Raw genomic sequence first — 21995 nt, 5'->3', positions numbered from 1 at the left:
GCTTCGAAAGGAGGGCTTCACTCGCCTCTCTGCTTTCTCTCACACATCTGCTCATCCTTCCACCCATTCACACACCCAGCCATCCTCCTCACCCATCTCTTCATCCTCCACTCCCTGCCCTTCCATCCACCTGTCATTCAGCCATTCCTCTGTCCACCCACCCACCACTCTTGCATCCACGTGTCCATCCATCCATCCGTTCACCCCTCCACCTACCACCCTTCCATCCACTTGTCCATCTGCAGTCCTTCTCTCCATCCTCCCAACCACCACCCTTTGACCACCCTGTCCATCTATACATCTATCCGTCTATCGCTCTACCTCCGCATGCTTCTGTTCACCTGTCCATCCACCCATCCGTCTATCCATCCACCTACCACTCTTCTACCCACCCATCCAACCATCTATCTGTCCATCCACCCATCTACCTACACTCTTCCATCCACCTACCTATCCCACCTGTCCATTCACCCATCCATCCATCCATCCACCTGTCACCCTTCCATCTACTTGTCCATCTGCAATTCATCCATCCATCTACCTATCATTCTTTCACCCACTCATCCACCCATCCATCTGTCCATCCACATGTCTAGTCACCCATCCATTCACCCATCCATCTAGCCATTCACTCACCTACTATGCTTCCATCCACCTGTCCATCTATACTTCCATCCACCCATCCACCCACCCACCCACCATCCACCCACTCACTACCCTTCCATCTACGTGTCCATCCACCCATCCACCCACCCACCCACCACTCTTCCATCCACCTGTCCACCTATGTACATCCACTCATCCATTTACCTACCACCCTTCCATCCAAACATTCCCCCATTCATCCAACCACCTACCACCCTTCCATGTACTTGTCCATTTAGAGTCCATCCACCCATCTACCCACCCACCACCCTTCCATCCACTTGTCCATCCATCCATCTGTCCATCCATCCTTCAACCTATCATCCTTCTGTTCACCTGTCCATTTACCCATCCGTCTATCCATCCACTTGTCCAGTCACCCATCAGTTCACCTATTCATCTATCCATTCACCTACCCACCACTCTTCCATCCGCCTGTCCGTCTATACATCTGCCCATCCATCTTACCTACCACCCTTCCTTCCACCCATCTACCCATCCATCTATCCATCCATCCATCCACCCCCCCCAACCACCCTTCCATCCGCCTGTCCATCTCTACATCTAGCCATCCATTCCCCTACCTGCATTCCTTTTGTTCACCTCTGCATCCACCCGTCCATCTGCATACCCACCACCCTTTCTTCTACTTGTCCATCCAACTATCCCATACTTATTTAGAAAGACTTTATTGACCACTGTCTGCCTCTTGGTCACTGGACTAGGCAGTGAAGTACTGAGGAAATGAGACATGGTTCTTGGGTTCAAGAAGTTCATAGTTTAATGAAGCATCTTCACATATAGAAGACGTGACCTCATTCAGCTGTACTAGAATAGATACATGTTCACAGGTTCATGGGACATCATGGGGAGAGTAAAAAGGCTTCATTCATGGAAGAGTGCATCCACAGAAAGCATGGTTCAGGGAGGTTGTGTTGTCAGAGTGTGTGTGTGTGTGTGTGTGTGTGTGTGTGTGTGTCCGTCTGGGCTGCACTCTGCTAGGTCTTGGAGCCCTCCAGCACCAGCTCCACCATCAGACAAACCTGGATGCCCATTCCAGTATATTCCAGTTCTGCTCCTGAAGGGTGTAATTAGCACGACTAATTACAAGGCTGAGGGCACCCCCTCTCGGCTGGCTGGGAGAGGAAGGAAAAGCTCGCTGGGGCATGGGCTGCTCTAGGCTCAGTGCACAGTGCTCAGAGAGTTCTGACCCCTCAGGCTTCTCAGGGCTGACCTCTATTGATCAGAGATGAAGTCTCATTTTTCTAAGAAATGCATCTGTTTCTGTCTTGGGGGAATCGTGCCAGAGTTTTTTCCTGAGTGTGTCAAATCAAGCCTGATTTCTGTCTTCTTCTATGAAAGAGCGGACTTATGCAGCTCCTGTGGCTTGAGACCACATTTCCAGGTCTGGAAACCTGTCATCTTGGGGAGGTCTAACACCTGCTTGGGAATAGGCTTCTGAACTGCTAACTTCCGTTCCCCAGACTGCTGGCCGGCACAGAGATCCCCTGGCGGTGGACAAACAGGGCTGACAGCTCATGGCTCTCAGCGGGTCATCTGCCGTCAGCCCTCACGCAGAAACAGATCAAAAGAGGAAAGATTCATGCTGTCTTAGCCCTGCCTTCTCCCTTGCATTCAGTTCCCCTTACCTTAACATGGATCCTGTTTGAGGGTGAGGCTTGTTTTCTGCTTGGCTCCCGTATGAGTTTCTGTGGTTGCTCTTTTTTTTTTTTTTTTAAGATTTTATTTATTTATTTGACAGAGAGAGAGAGAGATCACAAGTAGGTGGAGAGGTAGGCAGAGAGAGGAGGAAGCAGGCTCCCCACTGAGCAGAGAGCCTAACGCGGGGCTCAATCCCAGCACCCTGGGATCATGACCTGAGCCTAAGGCAGAGGCTCTAACCCACTGAGCCACACAGGCGCCCCTCTGTGGTTGCTCTTAACAAATGACCACAGATTTCGTGGCTCAAAGCAACAGATTTTGATTCTTTCACAATTCTGGGGGCCGGAAGAACTAAATCCAGGTGTCCGCTGGCACACCCCCTCTGAAGTCTCTAGGGGCGCGTCCTTTCTTGTCTCTCCCAGCTTCTGGTGGATCCAGGCGTTCCTTGGCTGGTGGCTGCCTCCCTCCTGTCTTGACTTCTTGTCTTCGCATGGCCATCTTCCATCTTGGGACCGTCTATCTCTTCTCTTATAAGGATGCTTGTCTTTGGAGTTAGGTCCCACCCAAATAATCCATGATGATCTCCTAAGCGCCTTATCTTAATTGCATCTGCAAAGATCCTCATTCCACAGACAGCCTCAGTCGCAGGTTCTGGGTTAGGATGTGGTTGTGTGTCATGGTGGGGAGTGGGGAACACTCTTTCCACCACCAGAGTTCTGCCAGCTGACCCCCCTCTCTGACTTCCCTCCATGACTATATTGGTCCATGCGGAGTCTCCCTGAGCCTGGCACTTCAGAAACCGTGCGGAGCTCACAGTGCCGTGACAGCCCCTAAACCATCTCATGGTCTTTCACTTTCTTTTCTCAAATTTGTTATATCTTTTGTTCCCGTGGACACAGTGCCTGCTTGGAAAGTGTTAGAAAACAGGAGTTAGCAACTAGACCCACGAGCCCAGACTGACCTGTGGGTGGAGAATGGTTTTTATGTTTTTAAAGGATTGTAAAAAATCAAAACAAAACAAGCAGAGGAATATGTGACAGCAAACCCTAGGGGGCCGGCATGCCTTAAAATATTTATCCGGCCCTTTAGAGAAAAGCTTGTCAACTCCAGTTCCAAAACATGAAAAACCTTGGGGAAAAAATATGTAGAGCCCACATCACCATCCAAGGCAGACAGACGTTCGTTTGGTCTGGGTTTTGAGTTCCTGCTATGTACCTGACCCTGGAGATATAGGGATGTTAAGGCAGCCCCCACTCCTATCATCCAATTTCAGCATATATTTTGACCTTTTGCATACCTTTTTTTTTAAATCAAAATCAGGAGCATGCAGTTTATAGAATTGTATGTTTTCACTTAATATCACAGTATAAACATTTTGTGATTGTAGTAAGTGCTCTCACTTGTAAGTTTCGGCCATTGTTCTAAGCACATTACACAGGCCTTCTCATCAGATCTTCACATCACCTCGGTGAGGTGGGAATTGATAGGATCCCACTTTTCCAGCTTAGGAAACAGATTCAGAGAGGGTCCCCTGCCTGTGGACACATGGCTGGGGCCAAGACGAGGACCCAGGCAGCAGGCACCCACCCCGCACCTGCCCACCCGCGTGGTGCAATGGTGTGTCATACGCCCTCACTGCTGTGGGCCTGGGTAATGCATCCTGCTGGGCTACTGCCTTTAGCAAACTAAAGGCTCCCTGGAACAATGTAGTTTTAAGTGTTTCCCGAATACTGGCACAGGTCTTAGGGCCACGAGGACGGATGGCGGGACAGCGTGCTCCTGCTTCCCTGTGCACCTTCCCCCACTCCCCAGTCTGCTGGCTTGCAGCAGGAGGCCCCCATCACTCTGGGTCCCGTGGGTCACTTCGTTCAGACCAGTCGCCTTATCTGAGTCAATGTGCTTCCAAAAGTAGCATCTGAATGGCAACGTCAATAGAGGTATTTCTCTTCCAGCCCTTGCAAGCCACTCTATCTTATAAAACTGCCAATGACCTTGTAACTTATCGGTATATTTATCATAGTCAACTTTAAATAAAAGGTATGGAAATATTTTGGACATATTACTCCAATAAGCATTTTTTTTTTTAAGAAAACTGAGCAGAATCGGGTTTTTTGATTAGAGGGTAGTAATTCTACTAATTAGAGAGGAAATCTGTTCACATTTAAATGCCTGTGTCATCTCATAGGGTTTTTAAAGTGTGTCTCTGTTGAGAGGCCTTGGGGAGAGTGGTGGTGACTGTGGACTGCGCAGAGACAGCTTGGGTTCAGGTCCTCACTCTGTTCTTGCAGAAGGTGCATTGCTTGGTCCTCCTGGGTCTCAGTTTCCCCATCCGCAGTTGGGGATACAATTTTTACAATTGGGCATCTTGCTAAACTGAGTACAGGGAGTATAATTTAGTACAGACACAATTTTCTGTTGCAGTCTCACATTTTTGATGGTGCAGAGTCAACAATGGCAAGTTGCTCTGGAACAACCTGGCCCAGACCTCTGATTCTATGTTCCCCCCTATTCTCTCCACAGGGTAAGTTACTTTTTAGGGAGCGCTGAAAACCACAGGATAAACATGCCTCATTTCCCTGCGAAGTCCATTGTAGTCGAAAGTTCAATGGGGAGTTGGAGTCTGTGACCATGACTTCAGTACGTCTTTAAAAATGCATATTTGGGGGCACCTGGGTGGCTCAGTGGGTTAAAGTTTCTGCCTTCAGCTCAGGTCATGATCCCAGGGTCCTGGGATTGAGCCCCGCATCAGGCTCTCTGCTCAGCGGGGAGCCTGCTTCCTCCTCTCTCTCTGCCTGCCTCTCTGCCTACTTGTGATCTCTGTCAAATAAGTAAATAAAATCTTAAAAAAAAATGCATATTTGTTGCCGATATGTACAATATAAGACTTCATGTAAAAATGCAGGCTTCTAGCTTCTCATGAAATGGGAGATGTACTGCACTGTGTCCAAATTCCTGCAGAGCCCTCTTTGGTGGGCTGAGTCGTGACTGGCCCTATAGGCAGGCCTTGTTCTCCACTTTGCCCCACTCCCCACCACTCCCTAATGGTTCTCATACCAGGACCAGTCTCTCACTTCCATCCACAAGTTGCCTTGCTCCTGCAGGCCTTTTGTAGCAGGGTGTGGGGGTCCCCCTGCTTTATGGCATGGCCTTCTCATCTGTGCCCCCGGGGGATTGAAATAGGTCAGTGGGTGAACACATTTCTGCAGGTCTCTGGACCCCTCAGGAGGCCAGTGTAGATAGAATTGAGGGGGGCTCCCATCATAAATTCGTGTTAAGGAGTATTTAACCATGACACAAGCATATCATTGACTCATGCCTTATTCTTCAGAAATATAAGTCTAAACAAGGACGAATAACTTTATCTTGGGATTTCCATGTGTGCACATGCACTTTTTGTCCAGGCTGTGAAAAGCTATATGGATCTCATCCCATCTTTCATTCCTGTTAATTAAAATAAATTGAGGTTTGAGGCTTGTCGAATTTCATCCTGCCAGGAGAGAAGGTCACATTGATGACTGAATCAGCCTCACTGGGTTCCAGCCCCTCCCTGAACAGCAGAATGTCCCTGCGCTCCCAGAGTCAGGGGCCTGGCCCCCTCCTGGCTGTGGGGAAACTGCATTCTTTACTGCAGATAAAAGCTGTGAACAACCACTCTGTCCAGAAGAGTGACTCACAAAAGTCTGATCCAACCCTGCTTATAAAATCAGCTTTGCAAAAAGGCCATGTTGTTTCCTGGTGACCGAGGCAAACCATGAATACCAGGGAGGGCCCCCCCACCCCCGGAGCTGTGGGCAGGAGGGAGTTCTGGAGCTTGGGGGCTGAGGCTGTGCTGTACCCTGAGGGCAGGGATTGTCATGTGTTGGCTGCCAGGCTTTTGGGGGGCCCTCTCAAAGTAGCACTCTTCTTCTTGGGCCAGATTCTGAATAAATTGAAAGGTAAGGCAAAGGAGCTGGGAAGTTAGAAATCACCTTTATAAGGCTTCTGTGAGTGATCGGAAGTGGAGGTTGTAGGTCTGGGTGCTCAGTGGCGTGGGTCCGCGACAACCCTGAGTGTCAGTGGGTGTATGGTGCTCTGGTCCCTGATTAGCTGGAGGAAGTATAGCCCTCTCCCTCTGTCCTCACCACCCTCTGACTTTCCTGGGTTCCCACTTAGCCTGCACAGCCACTGAAACCATAGTCTTTTGACCTCGACCCCTCGAATTGCTGTGCCCTTCTCCTCAGGGACACGAACACCTTCCCCTGACTTTGCTCCACCAACATGTCCATCATCTGTGTGACTCCAGAACGAAGAGCTTGAAGATTTGGTTTCATCTCCTCTCCTCTCCTGGTGCTGCTGAGAGCTGGGGAAGAACCCATAGCTCCTTGGACCATGTATTTCTGATATGGACTGTGGCTGCGTCCCAAATCGCCACACATTCAGCAACTTAAAAATAACACCCACTTACCATCTCTTTCTGTGGCCAGCAGTCTGGACACAACTTAGCTGGGTTATCTGCATGGTCTCAGAGGCCTGAAATCTGGGCTTCATTTGGGCTGTCTGGTGCTCGGTGTCCTGTCCCAGCTCATTCATTTATGCACGGAACTCACCTTGCAATGCGGACCGAGGCCCTCAGCTCCTGCAGGCTTCCCTTCTCCATAGGCTGTTCTCTCTTCTTCAAGGCCAGCAGGAGAATGTCTCTCCGTTCAGGAAGGCCCAGTTCCTCCTTAAGTCAGACCCAGGATCATTTCCCCTCTGGCTAGCTCAGAGCCTACTGATTAGGGACCTCAATTACATCATCAAGATCTCTTCAGTTTTGCCGTATAATTACCAGATCATGGGCTGACGGTCCGGTCGCATTCAGAGTTTATGTCCACACTCAATGGGGGAGGATTTATATGATGTGGACAGCACAGGCCAGGTATCCGGGGCGGGGGGTGACTTAGAACTCTTCCTCCCCAGGAGGAATTAACTGCAGTCCCCTCCTGGGGCATGAGTCTTTTGCACTAGCTGGAGTGAGAAGGTACCAGGAACCCAGTGCTGGCATGTCTCCTCCTTCCTACCTTCATCCTGAGCACATGAGTACAGGCATCCAGGAGCCATTTCTTAATGACTCTGCCTCCTTTCTTACCCAAATCATCTCAACTTCGGCTTGATTTCAGGTATTTTTCTCTTCAACTAAGTCAAGTGCAAAAGATGATGGAAATAAGCGGGAGAGTCTAACAGCACAATCTGTTGATGTTTCCATTTTGCAGACTATTTTCAGGCAGTTTGATTTGCAAATTTCTATCTCTGTGAATTTTCTGCTTTGAGACTGCTCTGAAAAACAGTAAGATAGCAGGGAAGGACAGGGTGCTGCAGTATTTCCCAGAGCTTAGCAGCTTTATCATTGCCAGCGTGGAGCATGTGTGTGTTCCACATGAGTGTGTTTCCTGTGTGTTGTTGTGCATATGTTTATGCACTGTGTGCTGCTGTGTGTGTATATGTGCTGTGTGTGCACTATACATTGATGTGTGTATGCATGTGTGCACCTGTGCGCACTGTGTTGCTATGTGCATGTATATCGTGTGCTTGTGTGTGTATGCATGTGTGTACCTATATACATGGGCATGTGTGTATGTACCTGTGTGTTGCTGTGTACATGTATATTTTCCATGTGCATGTGCACTATGTTCATGCATGTGTGCGCATGTGCTTATGTGTGTATGCACTGTGTGCTGCTGAGTGTATATATGTGCCGTGCGTGTGTACATGTGTGTATGCACTATACACTACTCTGTGCATGTGTGCATGATGTTTATGCACTGTGTTGCTGTGTGCATGGATATTTGCTATGTGCATGTATGCATGTATGTGCATGTATGCATGTGTGTGCCTGTATACATGTGCATGTGTGTATGCACTGTTGTGCACGTGTGTATTTGCCATGTGGGTGTGCACTATGTTTATGCATGTGTGTGCATGCACTGTGTTGTGTGTACATGTAAGCATGTGCACCTGTGTATGCATGTGCAGGCACACACAGCACATATACACACACAGCAGTGCTGTGTGCACACATGTATGCATGCATGTGCATATATACATTTGCATGTGTGTATGCACTGTGGTGCTGTGGAAGTGCACAGTATTCCCATGTACATGCATATTTGATATGTGCTCATGTGTATGCATGCATGTGCCCATACACATGTGCATGTGTGTGCACACTGTGTTGCTATGTGTGTGGGGGTTCATGCATGTGTGTGTTCATGCACGTGCATGCCTGTGCACTTGCATATGTGCATACGGGCACATGTATGCACATGCATGTGTATATATGCATGGTGTGTTGCTGTGTGCATGCACATGTGTGCCTGTGTGCATGTGTGTGCTTGCATATTGCCTGGGTGTGTCCGTGCATGCCTGTGGGTGTGTTGTCTCTCACCTGCTGCCCCCTCTGCCTGCAGTCTGCTGTGGAGTGTAGCGGCCTCCTGAGGACCCTTCATGGCCTGGAACAGGCGCACCTGAGGAGATCGCTGGCTCTGCAGCAGGAGGAGGACTTTGTCAAGGCTCACCGGCAGCTGGCTGTTTTCCAGAGGAATGAACTGCACAATATCTTCTTTACCCAGATAAAAAGTGCTATTTTCCAAGGGGAACTAAAGCCAGAGGCAGCTAGAATGCTCCTGCAGGATTATGCCGACATACAGGTAAGGCTTCAGATCAGGCTCGTGGCGATGGGAGTGTGACTTCCCATAACCGTGCCGGTGATTTCTCCTCTCCCGGACTCTGTCCTGTCTCTTCTCTTGGTTGTGGAGCAGGAATGCACCCCCACCTTTTCCTTCTGCCTCTGGACGTGCAGATGAGTTTCCAATAAACAGGGCCATTAGTAACTTGAAGCCCAGGCCTGGGACTCAGGCTGACTTGGATTTGATTTCCAGTTCCACTGGCCGTCAGCTCTGTGGCTTTAGGCAAACGGCCTGACTTTCCTGAGCCCCAGGTTCATCACATGTAAAATGGAATAATAGAGCTAATTCTCGGAAAGCCTGCGCTTGGCACGATATACATTGAATCCATATGGCAGCGGAAAACACATAAATATCCATATGCCTCTCTGTGTGTGTGTGTGTGTGTGTGTTGGTGTAGACCCGGGCCTTGCAGTCCATGTCTGCAGATGCCTGGGGGCCTCTGTGTGTGTTCTTCCGTGTCAGTCTGAGTGTGAATATTATTAATCCAAGTGGAATAAATTACTAAACGGTAGCAAAAATAGTTGATTCAAGGCCATCATCGTTGCTGGGGATTTCTCAGGCCTGCGTGGAGTATTTTACACGCACATGTACACATCCAGCGTGAAATCACTGGTGTGCGGTCCAGTAGCAGATCTCGCGTCCCCCTGGGGTGAGGGTGGTGAGGAGCAGGGCTGTGCCAGAGGAGATCGAGTGACCATCCCCAAAAGTCTCCCGAAAGTGAGTCTTGCGGGATGAGGGGGCCACTCTTGGGAGGCACGGAGCATGGAGAGAATGAGCCAGCCTCCCCATTTTGCTCTAGGTTTTTCCTGCTCCAACCTCAGTGAGAGTAATTAGAGCAAGAATTCTATCCCCAGGTGGGCATCCAGACCCCAAGGCATCATGTGGGTCTTGATGGATTTTGCCGTCATTTTTCTCCTCGTGATGGCCAGTGGTTGATTCTCACCCCCAGAACATTCGAGCTAGAATGTGTGATTGTCAGTCATAACGGAGTCAAGAAGGAGACACCCACGGGTGATAATGGTAGCAGGACACAGGCATCTTTGACCCCAGCTGCTGGGGTACTGGAAGACGGCAGCTCTGTGTCTCTTTATGAGCACAAGCCAGCGGTTCCCGTGGATCTGGTTTCGTGGAGAATAGCAATATTGCCTCCGCATTCCCGTTATATGGATTCTGCTGCCAGCAAGTCAGGGAGATACCAGTATTCAGCCACATCTGAGCGGCCATTCTGCTTTTCACTGTCTGGACAGTGCACGTTCCCAGGCATCAAGAACTGGAGATCCCACATCTTTGGTTAGAGACGAGACTGTCCGTGGCATCATACGTATCTTGCTGAACAGAGCATTGATCTTTTTGGTGGCCCACTGCAGGGAGACCATTTCCACAGATGGGAAAAGACAGCAGAGCCAATCAGGGCGATGATTCCACTTGGGCTAACGTTTTACTTACTGCCAGTCTGATTACCATGCCACTGGTCATAGCTGCATTTTGGAGCAGCCTACTATGATGTTAGAGCACAGGTGCCGGAATTAGATTACTGAGTTCGAATCCCTGCTTCACCATCTACCAGGAGTATGATGCGGAGTCAGTTTCCTCATCTGTGAAATGGGGATAATAGTACTCTCTCTCTACATTAAGTTAAATAAGGCACGAAACGCTCTGAGCCCAGTGCAGGGCCCAGAGAAGACTCCCCAATGTAAGGTAGGTTATCTCTGTCTTGTGTTTGGGGTTCGTTATCTTGATTCCCATCTCCTCCACGAGGGTGGAAGTTCTGGGGGTCAGGGCTGATGGCTGATTTATCCCAGAACATGGCCCCTGTGTTGGTGCTGGGTTTTGAGAGCCCCATGGGCGAAGGCTGAGTGACTGGGTGAGCTTTGCATCCCCTTTCCTAGGGCAGCAACGTTGTTTTGACAAGTCCTAACTCTGGGTCTAGAAAGCCCTTTTCCAAGCTCTCATTCCGTATTAAGCCTTTGTTAAGAACGGGGCATTTTAAGGTGTTACTCCCCATGCTTCTATGCCTGTGTGTTTTCTTCGGGAAGGAAAGGTAATACTTGATGGGTCTAGAAAGAATAGTCTCTAAATTTTAATCAGGCATATTTTCTTGATTTTTTTTTTTTTTAAACAGGAGAAATTAGAAGAGCTGATGGATTTTCTCCAGGCCAGTAAGAGATACCATCTAAGTAAGAGATTTGGCCACAGGGAGTACTTGGTTCAGAACATGCGGTCATCAGAGACCCGTGTACAGGGCCTTCTGAGCGCTGCTGACGCTCAGCTCTCCCTGTTCATCCAGAAACATGAGCGGTAAGACTCGAAAGCCATCCCAGAGGATGCACAGGAAACGCCTTGCCCTGCTGTCCTCATTAGAGAACCCCCATGCCGCTCGGTCAGCGAACGCACTGACGGCTCCTAACTTACTCCTTGAGAATTCTCTAGGCGTAAGAATCTTTTGCGCAGTAGAATTTCTAAGACCGTTATGATAACTGGGACAGCCATGCGGTGAACCTTCCGTGTGCCCTTCATTCAACCTCAGTGGCCAACCCTGATGTCACTCTATAGCTCTACCCGGAGTCATCTTTTTTTTTTTTTTTTAAATAAGTATTTTATTTATTTATTTGACAAAGAATGCGAGAGAGCACAAGCAGGGGGAGCAGCAGAGAGAGAGGGAGAAGCGGGCTCCCCGCTGAGCAGGGAGCCCAACACAGGGCTCGATCCCAAGACCCCGAGATCGTGACCTGAGCTCAAGGTGCCAACGGAGCCACCCACATGCCCCCCCCCCAAAACCTGGAGTCATTTTAAAGGAAATCCCCTACATTTCCCTAAGAAATCAGTGGAGGAGGCTTATGTCTGCTCCGTGGTGGGAGGGCCCGCTTCCCCTTGAGCACAGACACTCTGCCAGCTCTTGTATTCACCTTGGCAGTCAAGTCCAAATGCACAGACGCTTGTTGTGCGTTGTCCCCGATTTTTCTCTGCAGGCCCCGGGGAACCATGCAGTCAGTGGTCATGCAGACTCAGAGCAAGGCAGCCTCGGCCCCTATCTGACCTTTGCTCCCAGCTGGTCTTTGGGGTGGTTACTTGCAAACAATGACTTTTATTCTCTTTGGTTATGAGAAGCTGTAAAATAAATAGAGGCATGCCTATGAAGTCAGCTTTCCCAGGCCACTCTGTGGTTTTAGGAATTGGTCTGTCACCTTGGTAATTTTATTAGGACTCTCTCGCTCTCTCGCTCAGTTTAATGAGGATTCTGTAAGGTGCAGTGTACTTGAACGCTCGCTACCTGAAGATGCTAATGAATTTGTCACTGCAGTTGCCTTGACACTCGTGATTAATTTTCACTCAAGTGAAAGAAACGGTTCCTGGCCTTGAACCAAAGCACCTGATAGCTGGTTGTACCATTGGGAACAGTTGGCGGGGAGGTGTCTTTTACCTCTGATTTTTAAGTTCTATTTTAAAAATTTGGCACAGGGACACCTGGGGGGCTGTGTGGCTCAGTCGGTTAAGCGTCCCACTCTCGGTTTCTGCTCGGATCATGATCTCAGGGTCATGAGATCAAGGCCCGTGCCAGGCTCTGCACTCAGCCCCGTCTGCTTAAGATTCCCACACTTTGCCTCTCCCTTTCTCTCTGCTCCTCTACCTGCTCGTGTGCTGTCTCTGTCTCTTCTCTCTCAAATAAATAAAATATTTTTAAAAATAAAAAAGTTTAAAGTTGGCACAGACTTACATTTCTTAAGTATGTATCTGTCATTCATTCAGTTACTTATTCATTCCTTCAAGAAGCTTCCGTAGATATCTACCCTATGCCAAGCAGGAGACCCAGCCCAGTGAGGCAGATAGACCGGGAATAGTCTTGGTGATCGTGATAGTAACAGACTGTGTCACTCAGGCTTCTCCAGAAAAACAACCAATGAGATAGATATGAGGGACTGGTGTACGTAACTACAGAGGCTGAGGACTCCTACCACCTGCCCTATGCCAGCTAGAGACTCTGGAATGCTCTGGAAAGCCAGTGGCGTAGTTCAGTCTGAGTCCAGAAGCCTGAGAACCAGGGGATCCCAGTCCGAGGACAGGAGAAAGTGAGAGGAGGTGTCCAGCCAGAAGCCCTGAAGCAGGAGAAGGGGGCAGTTTCCTCCTTCCTCCACCTTTTGTTCTCTTCAGTCCTTTACTGGGTTCGCTGGTGCCCCCCCAACATTGGGGAGGGCGGTCCCACAATTCGAGTGCTAATCTCTCCTGAAATTGCCCTCCCAGATGCCTCCGTGCTCGGTGTTTAATGTGGGTGCCCTGTGCTAGCCAGGTTAGTGTGAAGAATTAACCCTACAGGATATTCCCAACATTTACCTCTTGGACTTTGCTGGTGACAATCCCATCACCCCCAGTTCCAAACCCACGGTCTCTTCTTGGAAAACTGTACCTAGAGCGCTGTGGTTCCCAGGGTGCCACTTTCTCCCAGAGCTCTTGCCCAGTTTCTGCCCGAACAGGCGATTTCTGACGTCGAGCTTTCTGGGCAAGTCTCTAGGCACGCCAGCCTTGCCCTTCCTGTATTCTGGGACTGTCTCAGCCACCCGTTCTGCTCCTCCTCCTTCTGGGTAAAGACTTTCCCTGATCAGCCCAAACGAAGATGGAGAGGAACGTGCAGCCACCGCAGCAGTCGGGCCAAGGCTGGGTGTGGAGGGTGCGTCATCCTCCTGCGTCTCTCCTAGAGCGGGGTACCTGGATGAAGAGCAGACGGAGGCGCTGCTGGGGCGCGCGCAGACCGAAGTCTTTTCCATCAGACAGAAGCTGGACAATGACTTAAAGCAGGAGAAAAGGAAGCTGCACCAAAAACTGATCCTGAAGAGAAGACGAGAGATGCTGCAAAAGGTATGTGAGCAGTGACATCTGTGGGGCCCAAGGCCACATTTCTCTGATGGTCAGAGCTGACCGTGTTTGGCCACCTGGACCATCCCACGTCCTTCCAACCCAGGACAGAGATGGTCCGCAAGTGCTCCGTGAAATAAAAGCACGACGGACATCTTTATTATGCTTGTCCGCGTTTCCTCGTCCCCCATGGCACCTTCATGCCTGTGGCTCTCTCCCCGGGGATCTTCTGACCTGGGCTCGCCTTCCTGAAAGTCCTCCCCTGACCTCCTCGTTTCAGTTTTGTGTCATGGATCTCGGGGTGTTTATTTTCCCCTATAAGCTCACAGGTCCTCTGCGCCCGGAATACGGATTAACAGCAGATGTTCACAGACGTGAGCTCTGCCCCCGGGCGCGCTTCTGAGAACCACACAGCTGTTAAACAACTCACTGAATCCCCCCAGCTACTCTGTGAGGTAGCTCAGCCCCATTTTACTGATGAGGATGTGGAGGCACAGAGGGTTCTAGACCTTCACGTTGGGTCCCTCAATGTGTCCTCTGAGGAGCCAGGCTGGGAACCCAAGTGGTCTGTTCTTGGACTTTACCTACTCAATAAGTACGGGTCCAATACATGTTCAACAGATGGAGCTCTCGCTCTATTTGGTGTTATCTTCCTTTCTTTTAGAGAGCATGTGAGCAGAGGGGGAGGGACAGAGTGCAGGAGAGAGAATCCCAAGCTGACTTCCCACACTGAGTGCAGAGCCCCATGCGGGGCTTGATCTCATGACCTTGAGATCATGAGCTGAAACCAGGAGTCCGACGCTGAACTTACTAAGCCACCCAAGCGCCCCTATTTCGGGTTCCTTTCTTAAGGACAGCTTTCTGAGTGTGCGATGGCTGGGAGAAGGCTGTCTCCATCTCATGCCTTCCGTGCGGGTCTCCACGCGTTTCCCAGAGGGCTGTGCACGCCCAGCCTGTCCCCGCTTAGTTTTCCTCCTTGAAACCCCTGCAGCACAAGGAGCAGCGGAAGGAGCAGCTGTCGCTCGGGGAGGCCCTGCGAGTTGCGGAGGACGCCGGCCAGTACCTGGGCCGGTGGGGAAGCCTGCTGGCGGAGCAGGGCGCGGCACTGGAGACGCTGCAGGAGCGCCTGGACCAGGCCGCCCTGGAGGAGCTCAGGGCCCTGACACTATCGCTGTCCGAGAAGGCCGTGGAGGAGCTGCGGCGCCTGCAGACCTCGGGGATGACCCAGGAGCTGCTCAAACGTGGCGTGCCCTGGCTCTTCCTGCAGCAGATCCTGGAGGAGCACAGCCGGGAGCTGGCCGCCCGGGCCCAGCAGCTCGAGGGTGAAGAGAGGGACAGGGACCAGGAGGGCGTCCAGAGCGTGAGGCAGAGACTGAAGGACGATGCGCTAGAGGTGTCTACTGAGGAACAGGCGGAGCTGAGACGCTGGGAGCACCTGATCTTCATGTAAGCTTCCTCCGCGCCTTGCTCCGCCCACAGGGAGGGCAGGGCTTTCCGGGATTGTGGGACCACCGGCCCTGCTCTCAGGAGGCTCACCGCAGGTCCTTGCTCGCCTGAACTCGCAGCGCAGGGGAGAGGGCCACCCCGGGGCGCAGCGTGAGCAGCCAGGGCTGGTGGGAGGCAGGCTGTGTAGCAAGAAGTGGGTGAGGTGCCTCGGGTTCCCATGGGAGGTGGTGACGGGAGTGTGTGTGGGGGGGGGCAGCTGGAACCTACCACTCCCGCATAAGCAGGAACTGCAGTGGGTCCCCCTTGCTCAGAAGCTCATTTGATAGAGGGGCCTTATCCCAGGGAGCGGAGTGGGGAGCAGAACTAGCGGCGGCGGAGGGCATTCTGAGCCCGCTCGGTTTCACCAGATGTCAGTGACGTGGGATACTGGGCCCTCGTTTGAGGCTTTACCCTCACCGTCTCTGCACTGGCCCCTTCCTTCCTTCACTGATTCGGTGCTTGGGCTATTTGCTTCATTCTTAACTGGAGAACCAAGTAATGACATCACTTCTGAGTAGGAGGTGGGGCTGCAGCTGGTCAACTCTTCAGGTGATACCAGGAAACATTGGATATATGGCACAGCTACTGTTTTTAAAGACACAGGGACACCATGAGAGCCATGAGTACCAGCTGAAGTCACATGTCAGAGGGGCTAGAGCCCCACGGCCCTTCCCCTCCTGCCAGTAGTTACCAGCTCTCCATGCAGACTGAGATCCGCGTGGCCCAAATGGGACACATTTCCTGGTGTAGCAGGGACCCACGAAGCTTTTGGCAGTTGGTTGAGGCTGGCCCATCAGACTGGAAACTGAAGGAGTTCCAACAAGGCTAGTATGGAGCTGTCAGTCGGAGTGAGATGTGGCCAGTGTCGACCAGAAAACCTAGATTTAAATCCCAGCACCACTACCTGCTGAGTATAGGAGAGTTACTTAACCTCCTTTGCCTCATCTCATCTGTCTTGCCTTAAACAATAATACTACATCATTTAGGATGCTTCCAGCAGCACATAATATTATCAGGTTGGTAAAAGATGAAGAAATTATTTTATAAGGAGGAGTCAAGTGGTAAATTCTTCCCATCTTGATTCAGTGGCTCAATGATTCCATCAAGGACCAAGTTCTGTTGGTCTTTCTGCTCCACTATCCTCAGTGTGCCACTCTGGTCTTTGGGGTCATACCTTCATGGCTTCAGGATGGCTGCTGTGGCTCCAGGTATCACACTCATCATCTCTTTTTAACATCTGAGCAATCACCCCTTCTGATACCATTGGTCAGGACTGCCCAGGGCATAGGCCCATGCTGAAACCATTCAGCGGGAAGGAGAATGCAGTGACCATGACTGTCGGAGACCAGAAGGCTGTCAACTTTTTAAATGAAGAGCAGATAAGTGTAGTCACTAAGGGCTACATGATTTCTGTTGCGACTACCCATCTTGCCATGGTAGCAAGAAAGCAGCCACAGTCTATGAACTAATGAACTTGACTGCATGCTAATAAAACTTTATGAACAAAAACTGACCAGGGGAGCTGGACTTGGTCCACCAGGCCAACATTTGTCAGGTCCTGCCTTAGACCAGTTGTGGCTTCCTCCCTAGGGCTGTGAGGGGTGTTCCTGTCCCCAACATCGTTAGAGGGCAGCTCCTCTAAACAAACACTGAGCTGACAAGGCGCAAGGAAGTGGCTCTGGGTTAGGTCATCAGCCATGTCTAACAAGATGCCACCTTCATGGCATCAAGGAGGAAGTGCCTGAGTTCGTATATTTACATCTTTTAACACGACCCATGATCTGCATTTGGTGGTTAGTAAGTAGCAGCTGCTACCCTTGTCACCATCATTCCTGTGCTGGTAGAACTCAGATGATCAGGAGAGAAGACACCTAAAGAGGTAGATCAGGACAAGCAAGCATAGGCAGGTAAGGGTTCTGGGCACACTGAAGGGTCCAGGTCTCCGCCAGTCTTCGAGGGAGGACTGACCTGGCACTGGGAGCCAGAGATGAGTGGCCACGGGTCACCGGTGCTCTGCTGAGGGTGGGGCAAGACCCAGGGGGGAGCAGCTTGATAGGAGGTCCTGGTCCATATCTGGGTGTGTAGTGGGGAGACCAGTGTGACTGCTGTGAAGGAACAAAGTTAAAAGCCATCACCAGCAGTGCAGGGGACATAACCCATAACCGCTCTCTTCTCAGCCTGTTTATTTAGAGCAACTAAGTCACTGTTTCATTGCAAAGATGTGGTTGTACCCATTTGGCAATGACAGCAGCTTCTCCCTTTCCCTACAGACCTCCCAATCAACATTCTTGAAAGTTGCTTTTCCTTTCAACAAACCAACCAGCCAACCCAGCATTTTAAGCAAACAGACAAACCCAAACAACCTGTTCAAGCAAAGAAGCAAACAAAGCTCGAGCCCATTTAGTATCTTTTCCTGGGTATCGATGTTTCACAACTTTAGCTGAACCTTTGGCACAACGTAATTCTGAATCCAGAGCCCTGCTTGTTGGACCTGGTTGCAGGGACAGGAGCGTGCAGGGGATGTTGTGGGGCAGGGTCGGGGATGGGGACGGGAGGAGCAGAATGAGTCCTTTCCTGCGTATCTGCTCAGCAGGTCTGTCTCCCCTCTCTGCTGGGCCAGCGTGCAGTATGCTGGGCGTCAGTGGTTCCTCCCACCTGCCCCCTTGGATGGCCACGAGAACAAGAGCATCTTCCCGCCATGCCCATCCTTCCTTGGCAGTAGCCTCTGGGGGGACAGGATCTGCCTGGCTTCAACCATTTCTTCTCTTCTCCTACAGAGTCCTCTTCCCTGGAACCAGGGAGAACGGGTCCCTGGGTATTTGCAGAGACAGAGTGCCATCTCTGGGCTCCTCCTCTTCTCTGTCTTTGGGTTCTGTCCCTGTTTACTTCCCAGGCTTTGTTAATGTTGGTTTTCTTGAGCACACAAGATGCTGTCTTCTCTCCAAGCCCGTAAAAATCAGATCCTTAAACACGTCTTCTTATTCCTGTGAGTTGTTCTCCGCAGTAATGATTCAGCTCAACCCCCATCCCACGCACATCTCTTTACGCGCTCCAGCCAGCTTTGGACTTTTGGAAGAGCCTGCATTAGACTTGACATTCCCATTACCGTATGGTCATTTTCGGCAACTTCATTTGGATCCATTTTGTGGAGAGTATTACCCGAGCTGCCGCTGATTTAGTCATTTCCCGGGAAAAGAGAATCCTCCCTTTGCTATCAGAAAAGTCTTTATGATTTTTCTCGGGGTTAAAGAGGGTCAAGGAACGATGCCCACCATGAGCGTCTGCTTGTCTGCTTTGCTTAAGATTCCAAAAGGTTGCAGCCTTTATTTCTGAGGAATCGTTTCACACAATCGTTTTGAAACACATTTTTAGAAGCTTTGTGATTTCAGGCAGGTTGGAGTTGCTCTAAACCTGGTTAAGTAAGGTAGGAATCAATAAGGACGCATGTTTTTTGCCAGGAAAAGTGTGTCTTTGAGACATCCTTCCTGACCTCCTGCCTGGATCTTAAACACCACCAGGGCCAAGACCCTGCCTGGCTCCTGTGTTTCTAGAAGTCTTACCTGAGTGCCGACAGAACAGAGGATTAAGACCAGACCAGGCAGGACCGATCGGCTTGAGGATGGGCTGGAATAATGAATGACTCGCCTCTTTCAGAGCTGCTTTCACTTTGGAGTCCACACACCTGCAAACACGCAGGGCAAAGTTTCTCGGAAAGGTGAAGGACAAAGGAGCAGCTGCCATTGCTTGGGGCTCTTTTTAAAAAGTTGGTGCACCCGTGGGGTGCCAGGGTGGCTCAGTTGGTTAAAGCCTCTGCCTTTGGCTCAGGTCATGATCCCAGGGTCCTGGGATTGAGCCCCACATCAGGCTTTCTGCTCAGCAGGGATCCTGCTTCCCTTCCTCTCTCTGCCTACTTGTGATCTATGTCTGTCAAATAAATAAATAAATCTTAAAAAAAAAAAAAAGTTGGTGCACCCTCTCTTGGTGAGAAAACCAAGATGGGGTGTTGAGTCATGGGCCTAGGCCTTCAGACTGTGTCAAGCTGAGGACTCATGTCAGCTGGAAGGTCGTATTCTGTTTCCAGGGAAGGACATTCTAGCTGAACTGCAGGCCAGCTTTCCTTCCTTGAGATACGGGCATGACAGGGCTGGCCGTGGCCTCCCACAGTCCTGTGGGTACATCCACGGAGCACATTTGACCCAGCCACTATTGTCTGGACATTGCCAAAATACCAAACAAATCTGGGTTTTTCTATAGATGATAGCTGTCTGGCTAAGGCGTTAACAGACCGCGCATTGCCCAAAGCAGGAAGGAGAGGGCCTTGCCGGAAAGGAAGACTGGGAGCATTCTTCAGTCTCCTTATCTGTAAACAGAGGACCTAGTTGCTGGAAGGATTAGCAATGGTGTAGGTAAATATATTTGTCTCCTGGGGCTGCAAAGTACCCCATGCTGGGAGGCTTCAAAGGACAGGAGAGTATTCTCTTGCTGCTTTATAGGCCTGAAGTCTGAAATCAAGGGGTCAGCAGGGTGTCACCAGGCTCTCTCTGAAGACCCTGGGTCAGTCTCTGTTCTTTGCCCCTCTGTTGGCTTCTGGGGCTGCCACAGTCCTTAACATCTTTTGGTTTGCTTCCTCACTCCAGTCCGTGCCTCTGTGGTCCTGAGCCCTTCCCCTGGGCCCAGGTCTTTCTGCTTACAAGGACACCAGTCATGTTGGGTGATGGCCCCATTTCCCTCCATTATGACCTCATCTTACTTTTGCATCAGCAAAGACTCTGTTTCCAAATAAGATCATGATCCCAGGAACTGGGGGTTAGGATTTGACATCTTTTGGGGGGACACAGGTCAGCCTTTAGCAATAAATCACTCAGTGTACTCCCAGTGCAGAATGGGTTTCCTCTGGGTGATGGCTGTTGGTCATGATCCTTGAACACCCAGGGCAAGGCCCCCCTTGCCCCTTGTCTTCCTGAACTGAGCTGGGCATCTCTCCTCTAGGTCATGTAGTGTGATGGTCACCGGGCTCAGCAGATGACGCTTTGTTTTCATGTCTGTTTCCTTAATTTTTTTTTTTTTTTTTTTTAAGCGAAAGGCTCTGTCCAGGTCAGGAAGGCTGGGAGGTCTGTTGCCTGCCTGTGGGCACCCTCACAGCCCTGCCTCATCCGGCTGTAACTTCACTCAGGCATGGGGGTGTGTCCTTCACAGCGTACCGTAGGGGCTCAAGAGACTCCTGTGAAAGAAATGCATGATTAAAGACGTGAAGTGTTTCACTCAGCAAAATCTTCTCCAGTCCCATCCATGTTGAGACAAAAGTTGGGTATTCATCCTTTCTGATGGCTGAGTAATATTCCATCATATATATGAACCACATCTTTATCCACTCATCTCTCGAAGGGCATCTCAGCTCTTTCCACAGTTCAGCAATGGTGGCCATTGCTGCTATGAACATTGGGGTGCAGGTGGCCCTTTTTTTCACTAGATCTATATCTTTGGGGGTTAATACCCAGTAGTGCAATTGCAGGGTCATAGGGAAGCTCTATTTTTAATTTCTTGAGGAATCTCCACACTGTTCTCCAAAGTGGCTGCACCAACTTGCACTCCCGCCAACAGTGTAAGAGGGTCCCCCTTTCTCCACATCCTCTCCAACATATTGCTTGGAGCACTGGGTGTGGTGCATAAACAATGGATCTTGGAACACTGGAAAAATAAAATTAAATTTAAAAAATTAAAATTAAAATTAATTAAAAAAAATAAAGACATGATAGGTTCTCCAGTCATGGATTTAGTGAGTAGAGTTCGCTCTTTGAATTTCTAGCTTCTCCTTCCCTAGCACTACCCCCTCGCCCATTTCCATTATTTATTTATCTATCTATCTATTTATAAAAGATTTTATTTCTTTGAGAGTGTGAGAGAGCACACGCACTGGGAAGGGCAGAAGGGGAGTGAGAGGCAGGCTCCCCACTGAGCAGGGAACCTCATGTGGGGCTCAATCCCAGGACCCCAAGATCATGACCTGGACTAAAGGCAGACACTGAACTGGCTGAGCCACCTAGGCTCTCCTTTTTAATCTATTTTTAAAATGTTTTAATTTAAATTCAATTTACTTAACACAGTGTATTATCAGTTTCGGGGGTAGAATTTAATGATTCATCGGTTGCCTACGACACCCAGTGTTCATTGCATCACATGCCCCCTTAATGCCCATCCCCCAGTTACCCCAGCCGCCCACCCCCCAGCAACCCCCAGAGCTAAGAGTCTCTTATGGTTTGCCTCCCTCTCTGTCTTGCTTTTGCAGGAAGCTCTGCTCCTCGGCCTTCTCCCTATCGGAAGACGAGCTGCTCAAGCTGAGGCAGGAAGTTCACGGCTGCTTTGCTCAGATGGACAGGAGCTTGGCTCTGCCCAAGATCCGGGCCCGCGCCCTGCTGCAGCAGTTCCAGACTGCCTGGCGAGAAGCAGAGTTCCAGAGGCTGGACCAGGCCCTGGCTGCCCCCGAGCTGCAGGTAGGAGGCACGCCCCAGCCGCTCTTTCATTGTAGACATGGGCATCTCCCTGCCCCTGATGCAGGGGGCCTGGGCCCCGCCGCCCACCCTGGGATCCCCTCTCCTCTGCTCTGTATCAGCATCCAGCTACTCCTGGAACTGCCAAGCTTGTCCTAACCTT

At 50.4% G+C, this 21995-nt stretch overlaps 1 protein-coding gene across 1 annotated transcript in view; it reads left to right on the top strand.

The window, feature by feature from the left end:
• Nucleotides 1-21995, top strand: part of EVC2 (EvC ciliary complex subunit 2) — a 116135-nt gene that overhangs the window by 59669 nt on the left and 34471 nt on the right. Inside the window, exons 11-15 of the mRNA XM_032855253.1 lie at nt 8733-8972; nt 11134-11309; nt 13703-13862; nt 14851-15305; nt 21631-21835. Coding sequence (XP_032711144.1) covers nt 8733-8972; nt 11134-11309; nt 13703-13862; nt 14851-15305; nt 21631-21835 — 1236 coding nt within the window. The remainder of the gene's footprint in view (nt 1-8732; nt 8973-11133; nt 11310-13702; nt 13863-14850; nt 15306-21630; nt 21836-21995) is intronic.

This window comes from Lontra canadensis, unplaced genomic scaffold (genome assembly GCF_010015895.1).
Source record: "Lontra canadensis isolate GAN:19392208 unplaced genomic scaffold, GSC_riverotter_1.0 scaffold1, whole genome shotgun sequence".
Classification (NCBI taxonomy): domain Eukaryota; kingdom Metazoa; phylum Chordata; class Mammalia; order Carnivora; family Mustelidae; genus Lontra; species Lontra canadensis.
Note: the sequence above shows the minus strand (reverse complement) of the source record. Positions and strands in the feature narration are given on the sequence as shown.